This window comes from Sus scrofa, chromosome 6, assembly GCF_000003025.6.
Source record: "Sus scrofa isolate TJ Tabasco breed Duroc chromosome 6, Sscrofa11.1, whole genome shotgun sequence".
NCBI lineage: Eukaryota > Metazoa > Chordata > Mammalia > Artiodactyla > Suidae > Sus > Sus scrofa.
In genome coordinates, this window is record NC_010448.4 from 96042692 (window position 1) to 96054559 (window position 11868).

The 11868-nt window shown below is 38.4% G+C and overlaps 1 protein-coding gene across 2 annotated transcripts in view; it reads left to right on the top strand.

Annotated features, from left to right (window-relative positions):
* ZMPSTE24 (zinc metallopeptidase STE24) overlaps positions 1–11868 on the top strand; it is a 48825-nt gene that overhangs the window by 34385 nt on the left and 2572 nt on the right. For both annotated transcript variants that reach the window (XM_021096012.1, XM_021096013.1), the window contains 2 exons: positions 7975–8079; positions 9616–9759. In XM_021096012.1, the coding sequence (XP_020951671.1) occupies positions 7975–8079; positions 9616–9759 (249 nt within the window). The remainder of the gene's footprint in view (positions 1–7974; positions 8080–9615; positions 9760–11868) is intronic.

The following is an 11868-nucleotide window of genomic DNA, read 5'->3' on the forward strand; positions in this document are numbered from 1 at the left end:
AGGTAACTAGTGAAAAACCTGGAAGCCTGAAGCCTGTGTTACTTTCTATGAAATAAGGCTAATGATAGCTGTCTTGTAGTACTGGAGGATAACAAACTGTATGTAAAATATTTATTTATTTATTTATTTATTTATTTATTTTTGTCTTTTTGCCATTTCTTTGGGGCCTCCCGCAGCATATGGAGGTTCCCAGGCTAGGGGTCTAATCGGAGCTGTAGCCACTGGCTTACGCCAGAGCCACAGCAACTCGGGATCTGAGCCACATCTGGGAGCTACACCACAGCTCACGGCAATGCCAGATTATTAACCCACTGAGCAAGGGCAGGGACCGAACCCACAACCTCATGGTTCCTAGTCGGATTCGTTAACCACTGCGCCACAATGGGAACTCCTAAAATATTTAATAATACAATGTCTGGTACATAGAGCATTTAATGAGTGGGAACTGTTATCATTATTATTAAAAAAGCAGCCTATTTTAGGAATTCCCGTTGTGGCTCAGTGGTAACGAACCTGACTGGTATCCATGAGGAGGTGCATTTGATCACTGCCCTCACTCAGTGGTTTAGGATCCAGCATTGCTGTAAGCTGTGGTGTAGGTCACAGACACAGCTTGGATCTGGTGTTACTGTGGCTGTGGCATAGGCTGGCAGCTGTAGCGTCATTTCAGCCCCTATCCTGGGAACTTCCATATGCTGCAGGTGTGGCCCCAAAACCAAACCAAACAAAACAAAACTGCCTATTTTTCTTCTTATTAAAGCAGTAGGTAAATTAGAAAACATGAATAATCCAACTAACCATAAACATTTTACTATATATATTTCTAGTCTTTTTAAACTATCATTTTTTAAAAAATCATTCTCTTACTGGATGTATGGGTTGTTTTTAGTTTTTTACTGTTAAAAATGTTCTTGCAATGAATATTTTTGTATGTAGATCTTCAATTGCACCTCTTAATTCCCCCCTTGGAATAGATGTCTGTTAATTGGTGCTTTGTTCGTTATTCCCTCTTAATGGCCATTCCCTAAAGGTATAGGTACACGTGCCTCTTAGCCCTTTATGAAACTAGGCTAGTTATCTCTTTCCTTTCTCTACCAAATGTATTCTGACCTAAATTCTAATGTTTAAAAGGAAAAGAGATAATAAATGTCAGTGCTTTCTTGCCAGTCACTTTAATCTATCCCTCTTTTTCATGCATCTACCCATCCTCATTTTAAGTGGTCATTTTCCTTAAAAATGAGGAATTGGTGAAGAGGTGGAAAAGTGGTAGAATATTTAGATTCTCATATCTTGCTACCTGTGTTCCCATTAGGTTGCGTTTCTCTAAGGTGTATAAAACAGACTCAATTCCATGTTTCTCTATTTTTTTGTACTTCTTTTAAGTAGTTGGAGTTTATTTCAAAACCTTTAGCTTTCGCTTTCTAGGATATATATTCTCTAATTGTTTCAGGATAGATATGAATCCAATAGATGAAGCTTTTTTATTATTTTGTTTAAATCTTTATTGATATTTTATTTGCTTGATATTTCAGTTATTGATAGTGATATGCTAACATCTTTTATTATGATACATTTGTCAGGATATTTTTGCAAATCTGACAGTTTTTTTTTCCCCCTGTCATTTTGCCTTCTCTAGGGCCACTTCCCCCGGCACATGGAGGTTCCCAAGCTAGGGGTCGAATCGGAGCTATAGCTGCTGGCCTACACCACAGCCACAGCAACGAGGGATCCAAGGCGCATCTACACCACAGCTCACGGCAATGCCAGATCCTTAACCCACTGAGCAAGGCCAGCGATCGAACCCACAATCTCATGGTTCCTAGTCGGATTCGTCAACCACTGTGTGACAACAGGAACTCCAACAAATCTGACAATTTTGAATGAATATATTCTGAACCCGTAATATTCGGTACATGCAGATTTAGAATTATTTGTCCTGGTAAATTGAGCCTGTTATCATTGTGTTGTGACCTTCTTTAATAATGCTTTTTGCCTGTAAGTTGATTTTGTCTGATATTAATACAATGACATCAGATTTCTTTTGGTAAATGTTTGTTGGATATCATTCTTTTACTTTTTAAAAATATTATCGAGGAGTTCCCGTTGTGGCTCAGTGGTTAACAAATCCGACTAGGAACCATGAGGTTGTGGGTTCGATCCCTGGCCTTGCTCAGTGGGTTAACGATCCAGCGTTGCCGTGAGCTGTGGTGTAGGTTGCAGACTCGGCTCGGATCCTGCATTGCTGTGGCTCTGGCGTAGGCCGGCAGCTACAGCTCTGATTGGACCCCTAGCCTGGGAACCTCCATATGCCGCAGGTCCAGCCATAGAAAAGACAAAAAAAAAAAAAAACAAAAAACCAAAAATCAAAAAAACACATAAAAATGTTATTGAGATGAAATTTACCATTATAACCATTTTAAAGTGTACAATTAAGTGGTTTTTAGTATATTCATAGTATGCAACCATTACCATATCACATTCATTACTTTTAACCCTACTGTTTTTATATTTTAGATATCTCATACATAGCATATAGATAGACTTTGTTGTTATGGTTGCTTTTAAATCCAAACCAACACTCACTATCGTTTTTTTTTTTTTTTTTTGTGACAAACTTTGTTCATTCATATATATTGTGATTACTCATAATATTTGGAATTATTTCTACCATATTATTTTATGCCCTTTCCCCCCCTCTTTTCATATCTCCACCCCCACCCCAAACTTATACGCACTTACACATCCTTCTGCTTTATTTTTATCTTTTAATTTTTTGGATTTTTTCTGACTGCACCCACTGCACGAGGAAGTTCCTAGGCCAGGGATCAAATCTGCACCACAGCAGAGACCCAATCTGCTGCAGTGACAATGCCAGATGCTTAACCAGCTATACCACAAAACTCCATATTACTATCCTTTTAATTGTTGCTGTTAAAAATTAATCATGCCCACATAACCTAAAAAATCTTAAAATATGCAATATCTTCATTGCTTCCTGAACATTCCAAGGACCTTAAATAAACACTTTGATCTAATTACCCCTTTCATATTATATTTTAGTTTTATCTTGTTTATTCTTACCCCTTTAATTAGCATTATTATTATTTTATACAGTCATTATTTAAGTTGACTTATGTGACTGCTTGTGTCTCTGCTTATCATTCCCTATTTACTGCACACTTCCTTTTAGGAATCACTTTGCTTCTTCCGAAAGTATATGCTTTATAGAGACTTCTTTGGAAAATTCTGTTTTTGTTTTTATTTCACTCTCATTCTTGAATGTCAATTCAAGATTGACACCTGTTTTTCTTAGCTCTTTAAAGATACTGTTCTATTTTGTTCTGGTTTCCTTTGTTCCTGCTGAAAAGGTCTTCTCTGAGCTTATTGTCCTTTCTTTTTAGTTCTTTCTGGTTGTTCTTAAGATTTCTCTTTGATTTTCATGTTATGCGAGTACAGACTTCTTTATCCCAGTCCTACTTGGGATGTAATGTGGTTCCTAAATCTGACGACTCATGTTATTCCTGAAGTTTTGAAAATTATTTGCTATTATATCTTTGCATATTGCTTCTTTCACAGTATCTCCAGTCTGTCTGTCTGGAATTCCAACTAGATGAATGTGTTATACCATCTCATTCTGTCTCCCAGAGGTGCTAACCAACCTTTTATATTTGTCTCTTGGAGCTGCATTCTGTAGTTTTTCAGCTCTGCATTCCAGTTCATAAATTCTTTCCTTAGCTATATTTAATCTGTTTTTTTAACCAGTCATTTGGTTCTTTACATTACATTTGGTTCTTTTTCACATCAGTTATTTGTGATAGTGTCTTATTCCTTCTTCATGTTTTTAGTTCCCTTTTTTGTTTAAAATGTGCCTATTTTATACTCTATCTGATAATTCCATTATCTGAAGGTTTATTTTGTTTTGTTTTTCAGAGCTGCATCCATGGCATATGGAAGTTCCCAGGCTAGGGGTTGAATTGGAGATACAGCTGCTGGCCACAGTCACACCAAATCTGAGCCGTGTCTTCTATGTACACCACATCTCACAGCAATGCCGGATCCTTAACCCACTGAGCGGGGCCAGGGATGGAACCCACATCCTTATGGATACTAGTTGGATTTGTTTCCGCTGTGCCACGATGGGAACTCCCCATTATCTGAGGTCTTAAGTAGCAAATGGTGCTCCTTATTGTTTCTGCTAACTCTTACTGCGGCTTTTTTTCTGAAGTATTTAGTAATTTTTATTGTGAGTTCATAGTAGATTAATGATCTTAATCTTCAGGAATCTTGAGGGGTCTGAATTTAGGGCACATTCCTTAATAGAGTATTTGCATTTGTTTCTGTCACTTGGCCCCAGTGCTACCAAGCCAGAGCATGCACTTAATGTCTTAGCTTGTGTTTTTTTGGACCACGCAGATAATGATTTTGAATTTTAACAAGAGACTCTTTTTCCCTACTTTTGATGAGCTTGACACAATTGGGTTATTTTGCCAGCCTTTTTTTTTTTTTTTTTTTTTTTTTTTTTTTTTTTTTTTTGTCTTTTTGCTATTTCTTGGCCGCTCCTGGCGCATATGGAGGTTCCAGGCTAGGGTCTAATCGGAGCTGTAGCCACCGGCTACGCCAGAGCCACAGCACGCGGATCTGAGCCGCGTCTGCAACCTACACCACAGCTCACGGCAACGCCAGATTGTTAACCCACTGAGCAAGGCAGGACCGAACCGCAATCTCATGGTTCCTAGTCGGATTCGTTAACCACTGCGCCACGACGGGAACTCCCAGCCTTTTTTTAAATAGCTCAGTCTTTAACTCAGAGGATAGCCCTTCATGGATTTTTGCAAGGGATGTCAATTTCAACTCCTTACCCTTGGCTTTTTCTTACTTTCAAATGAACTAAACTGTGTATTTAGAAGGATATTTATTTTACTTATTAAGCATTTTTAGTTGTTTTTCAGAGTATATGTTGGGGAGTGAATGTGGATGTGCACATGTATAAGACTAAATTGTTTATTGTGTCTTGGCAGTATTTAAATTGAATCTAGAAAGTTTATATAAGTAGTGAGAATTTTATTTGGCTTTTTAAACATTTTTTATCATTCATATGACCATCTACCATTTATGTTTAGTTATTTTAAAAGCAGTACTATAATAATATGCAAATGATTATATATCTGTTAACTAAAATCGTTTATTTTATTTGATAGGTTTTGAATAATTTACAGTGATACTTGTGTAAAAGTTGAAAGCACAGGTCATTGGCATCAGACTACTTGGCTTCAAATCCCAAGTTTTCTACTTATTGGCTTTGTGGCTATAGGCAATTAGAAAACTTCTCCGGAGTTCCCGTCGTGGTGCAGTGGTTAACGAGTCCGACTAGGAACCATGAGGTTGCGGGTTCGGTCCCTGCCCTTGCTCAGTGGATTAATGATCCAGCGTTGCCGTGAGCTGTGGTGTGGGTTGCAGACGCGGCTCGGATCCTGTGTTGCTGTGGCTCTGGCGTAGGCCGGTGGCTACAGCTCCGATTAGATCCCTAGCCTGGGAACCTCCAAATGCCATGGGAGCGGCCCAAGAAATAGCAAAAAAAAAAAAAAAAAAAAAAAAAAGAAAAGAAAACTGCTCTGTGCCTAGATTTTTTTCTCATCTGTAAAATGGTAGTAATAAGTGTACTTATATGGTGATTATGAAGTATAAGTGAGATAATACAGTACTTAGCACAGAAGGCCTGGTACATAGTATTTCATAATGTTAACAACTTTTTTTGTTTTTTGGCTTTTCTGGGTCGCACCTGTGGCATGTGGAAGTTCCCAGGTGAGGGGTTGAATTGGAGCTGCAGCTGTTGGCCTATGCCACAACAACACCAGATCCAAGCTGTGCCTGTGATCTACACCATAGCTCACAGCAGCACAGGATCTTTAACCCACTTAGTCAGGCCAGGGATCAAAGCTGCCTCCTCATGGGTACTAGTCAGGTCTGTAACCTGCTGAGCCACAACAGGAACTCCCATAAATATTAGCAACTTCTCTTGTTATTGTTTTTATCTTTCTTGGCCTATTCTTCATATGTGTCAAAGGAAAAAAAATATGTGTGTGTGTGTATATATGTTTTTGTGCATATGTATATGTTTATATGTGTGTATATGTGTGTGTATTTATAATATTGATTTGTGAGGCTGTAATAAAATTAGAGAAGCAGAGTTCTGAAATATTTTATTTTCATTTTTAATTTTTTTTTTTTGCTTTTTAGGGCCACACCTGCACCATGTGGAAGTTCCCAGACTAGGGGTCGAATCGGAGCTGCAGCTGCCAGCCTACACCATGGCCACAGCAACTGAGGATCTGAGCCACATCTGTGATCTACACTGCAACTCACAGCAATGCTGGATCCCCTACCCACTGAGTGAGGCGAGGGATCGAACCCATATCCTTATGGAAACTAGTTGGGTTCATTTCCTCTGCGCCACAATGGAAACTCCTGAAAAATTTTAACATTAAATTTTAACAACAAAGTCCTGCTGTACAGCACAGGGAGTTATATCCAATCTCTTGGGCTAGATCATGATGGAAAAGAATATTAAGAAGAATATATATAGGAGTTCCCGTCGTGGCTCAGTGGTTAACGAATCCGACTAGGAAATATGAGATGGCGGGTTTGATCCCTGGCCTTGCTCAGTGGGTTAAGGATCCAGCATTGCTGTGAACTGTGGTGTAGGTTGCAGATGTGGCTTGGATCCTTCGTTGCTATGGCTCTGGTGTAGGCCAGCGGCTACAGCTCCGATTTGACCCCTAGCCTGGGAACCTCCATATGCTGTGGGCGTGGCCCTTAATGTAGGTTTACTGGGGGTTTTGGAGGGAATAAAACTAGATGTGAATATTCCTTATGCCATCTTAACTTGAAGGTCTCAGGGGTTTTTTTGTTTGTGTGTGGTTTTTTGTTTTGTTTTGTTTGGCCATGCCTGTGGCGTGTGGAAGTTCCCTGGCCAGGGATCGAACTTGTGCTGCAGCAGCAACCTGAGCCACTGCAGTGACAAGGCCAGATCCTTGACCCACTGTGCCACAGGGCACCTCCTTTTTTAAATTTTAATTGTTATTTGTTTTTTTCTAGGTCTCATTTTTTAAAACAGCAATTCGTGTTATTTTTGTAGGTCATAAGGTTCATGTGCAAATTTGTAAATAATTTGTAAAATAGGAAAAAGATAAAAAGAGTTAAACATCACTGGAGTTCCCTGGTGGCTCAGTGGGTTAAAGATCTGACAGTTGTCACTGCTGTGGCTCAGGTCAATTGATCTGATCCCTTGGCCCCCAGAACTTCAACATGCTACAGGCAGGGCCAAAAAAAAAAAAAAAAAAAACCTACACTATAATTCTACTGTATAGAAAAAGCTGCTGTTAGAGTTTGATATGCTTTCAGTCTATTTTCTGCATTTGTGTATTTTTACATACATATATGCATTTTTCATAATTGGAATCATACTATGTATTTTAAATTTTGTTTCCTGCCTTCTTCACCCAATGAACCACTTCCTCATGTCAGAACACAATCTTTGAAAACATTTCAAACGGGTGTACAACATAAATGTTACTTGGCACTATCTATCATGAGCAGTTTCCCATGTTACAGCATAATCTTTGAAAGCAAAATTTCTAATGGGTTCATAATATGGCTGTCATATGACTTTGTCATGATTTATTTAACTATTGTCCCATGGATAAAGACTTATATTTTTTCTAATCTAACTTGGACTGTAAGCTTCATGAAGTTGGAATATGTCTGTCTTGTTCATGATTCTGTGTTTAAGCTAGCTTGACCCTGTGTTTAACATGGAGTGGTTCAGAGAATGTTTTGTTAAGTGGATGAAGAGTTTTGCATAAAAGTCTGATTGTTGCCTTAAGTTAGAATCTAAGAAGGGCTCTTACTAGGTTAAAAGTTATAAATTTTTTGAAGTTTCTTGATAATTTATTTTCAATTTGTTCTTTGATTCAGAATAAGAAGCAAGGATGTAAAAATGAGGAGGTGCTTGCTGTACTAGGCCATGAACTGGGGCACTGGAAGTTGGGACACACGGTCAAAAATATTGTTATTAGCCAGGTAAGTTTGGAATGACAGTTCCCTTTTTCTGGCAGGATAGTCATGATAAGCATAGCAGGCAGGAGAGTTCATATAGTAGAGAGATTAAGACAGACGATATAGCCAGGCTACCTGACTTACTATCTCTGTGGACTCAGGCCAGTTCCTGAGCCTCTCTCTATCTCCATGCCCTTATTGAGTGATGATGCCTTATAGGACTGATGTAAGAATTAAATAAGTTAACACAGGTAAAGAGTCTGGAGTGGTACCTGGAATGTAATAAGTACTATATAAATATCTGTTGTTATCATCATCATCGTCACCACCTCCTGAGTTGCTCAGCTAGAGGAGCTGTGAAGATCAAAAGGAGGAAGCCTAGATAAGTTAGACACTGAAATCCTTTTTTAAAACATTTTTCTCTTTTAAAACAGTCATTATAGGAGTTCCTGCTGTGGTACAGTGGGTTAAGGATCCAGTGCTATCTCTGCAGTTGCTTGGGTTGCTGCAGAGGTATAGGTTTGATTCCCAGCCTGGCATAGTGGGTCAAGGATCCCGTGTTGCCACAGCTGTGGCATAGCTATGGCTTGGATTCACTCCCTGGCCAGGTGCGGCCAAAAAAAAAGGTCGTTATTCACCCATTGAAAAGAAATTGGAAAAGGCAGTAAATGTAAAGAAGAAAACTCAACTGAGTCTCAAATGGGTCTTTGTACCTTTCTAAAAGTCCAGCTTGTTCTGGTTGATGGATTACAGAAGACTTGTATTCCCCTATAGGCATTTTCCTGATGCCTCACATCTATAGGTATAAAAATGAGTTCCTTGGCTTGAAGCTATGTTGCATGGATAAATGGCAGTGAATAAGACATTAAATAAGTCCAAATCCACATTTAACATAAGTAGTCAGTCTAGTAAGGAAAATAACTGCTCCTTTCATGAAGGGAGGAGTCCAGTAGACTCAGCCTACTGTGAGTGTGGTGGGCTGCTCTCTGAGGTTACCTTATCAGGGCTGGGGTTGAGTGCCTCTTCTGATAGATTGGGCTCTTAGCAGGTAGGGGATGTCTCTGCTGTTGATTAATGCCTTGTCTCTGTCCCTATCACCGTGGCCGCTTTGTTCATGAGCCCTTGACCACGTCCTAGAGTGGTTGCAGAGAGAAGCTGGCTAACACCCACAGAGCAGTATCTCTTCCACTGATAATTCAGAGAGCTGTGGAACACTTCTGGTGAACATTCACATTAGACCAAAGTACCATCATGCTCTGGGCTGACTTTGGAAGTTTTTCTACGTACTTCTTTTCCAGATCTCCTTGGTAGCCATCCTCTAGTTTGCTCCAAGGTTTTATTGTCCAGCCAAACCATTATTTGTTCACTAACAATGAAATAATATGTTATCCTCAACTCAGCCCTTTTTTCCTTCTAGAATAAAAACTTACCTAAATATCTTTTTCTATAATCACAGAAAAAAATCACATCATGATGTCTTGTTCTACTTTTTTGGTACTACTGATCCTACAGTGAGATTAGCTTGGTGATAACTTGGAAATTTTGTATCCTTCTTTCTAGGTGAATTCTTTCCTGTGTTTTTTCTTGTTTGCTGTATTAATTGGTCGAAAGGAGCTTTTTGTTGCATTTGGTTTTTATGACAGCCAACCTACTCTAATTGGACTATTGATCATCTTCCAGTTTATTTTTTCACCTTATAATGAGGTAATGTATACTCTTTAAAATTATCTCACATATGCCCTTGCCTGTTTCAAATCTAGAACATTTCGGGTAGTGGAAAAAGAAACAAAACTCTAGTTTTAACAGGCAGGTGAAACAAAGTTTCGATCCCTTGGTTTACTGGCCAGTATAAGACAGTAGCACAAAAACCCAATCCCAAATAAGTGCTTGCATGTTGTTAGGGGGGGGGAAAGTGGAAAATTAGACTTTAATGGTGAAAACCTTGATGCAGTGTGAACCTAAGAGATTTGGTAGATGCAGATTAACTATTGGAACACAGTGTCCTAGACCACATATTCATATTCACCAGTGCTTGGGTGAAAATCGAATAATAATTGAGTATATGTACAACTGGATCAGGGAAGCTGTATGACAGTATTTCTTTGATTGTGTTCTCTGACTGCTTGTTTCATAATAGCCTCAGGCTCCCAGCCCAGACCCTCTGAGTCAGAACTGGGTGTTCTATTATAAGTGAAGTTTAAGAACCACTGCTCCGTGATTGCTGAGTATGGGAACTGCATATATGTGATAAGACATGGATTAATGAGAATGAATGTTAATAAATCTGTTGATGGCACAATGCCATGATACTAATTGATTAGGCTTCCAAATTAAGCCAAGAAATCCTTTTGGGGATCTTGAGATATCTCCATTCAGAAGAATTCTTTCTTGGGACAGGTTGTAGAGTTAAAGTTTTAATTGCTTCTCCATAAAAGTTTGGGGTGCAGAGTTCCTTGGTGGTCTGGCGGTTAAGACTGGATTTATTGCGACCCAGTTTCAACCCCTAGTCTGGGAACTAATATCCCACATCAAGTTGCTACACACTGCAGACAAAAAAAAAAAAAAAAAAAAAAAGTGGGTGTGGGTGTGGTGTAAGGCACCAGGAGAGAAAAATGGAGAGGAATAGATCATATTTGTAAATCATTGTCCACAGAATCTACATGCATTTTCCAGAAAACTGAGAAATGAGATTTATTATCTTTAAACTATAAATGTTTTAATTTTTTATTTTAACTTTTGTTGAGTATATTTATAAAATGCTGTATACAGATAGTTACTTCTTAAAGAGGTAAAGAGAACACTTTATAATGATATTGTCATTTCTGTCTTAAGTCACAATTCAGGACTATCTTTAGGGCACTGAGCTATGTATACCAAATGCCCCTGACTACTCTGCTATTTAAGCAGTTGTGCTATTTATTTATCTATTTACCTGATTTTCTTATCTGTTCCCTCATTGTCAGGCTGATGATCCTTGCTAATATAATATCAGTGTGACTTTCTGTTACAGTCATTATCTGTTTCTGATTTTCTAAGTTTCACAGACTGGGAATAGATAATCAAGCTAGTTAAGTAAGAGTTACTAGAGTATAAATGTCTGACTGAGTATAAGTGTCTTCTTATAAATAAGGCAGTGATGTTAGTGGTTATCCTTTGGACATCTAATTTGGCCTCTTAGAGTTTTTGGCTGTGTTTCCTCATATTGAGTGGTTGAGTTTGCTTCAGAAAATGTCTGAGTGAATGTGGGGTATTAGAGTAATTTGAAATAGGATTAATTCACAGAGATATTAGCAACTGTTTTAAAAACCTTGATGAGCCTCTTTGTTTCAGAAAGACTAGATATTTAAACAGAAAATCTTACATTTAATGTCATCGTTTAAAGGACGTTTTCCCATCGTCATGATGGGAAAGACTAAATATTTAAACAGAAAGTCTTACATTTAATGTCATCGTTTAAGGGGTCATGATGGGAAAGAGATATTTTCCTGGGGAAAATGGGAAAATTACTCTGTCAAGAAGAGCTTGGAAACCTACAGCAGAGTAGATATGTGCAAGTTAGTATCCACTTTATGTTTTTATTTGTGTGTGATTCATGGAACAGTTTGCCTAGGATACTTGAAATCAGGAGATAGACAGATATATACATACATACATACTTACTTACATACTGGTTAATGATTTTGACCCAAAAAAGTGCATTTAAGATTTGGAAAGAAATTTCAGGTAGAATTCAGGTACTAGCTTTGAACATACCTGAGAAGGTATCAGGAACTCCCAGACTTTATGTCGAAATATTTTATCTGCTATGGCAGT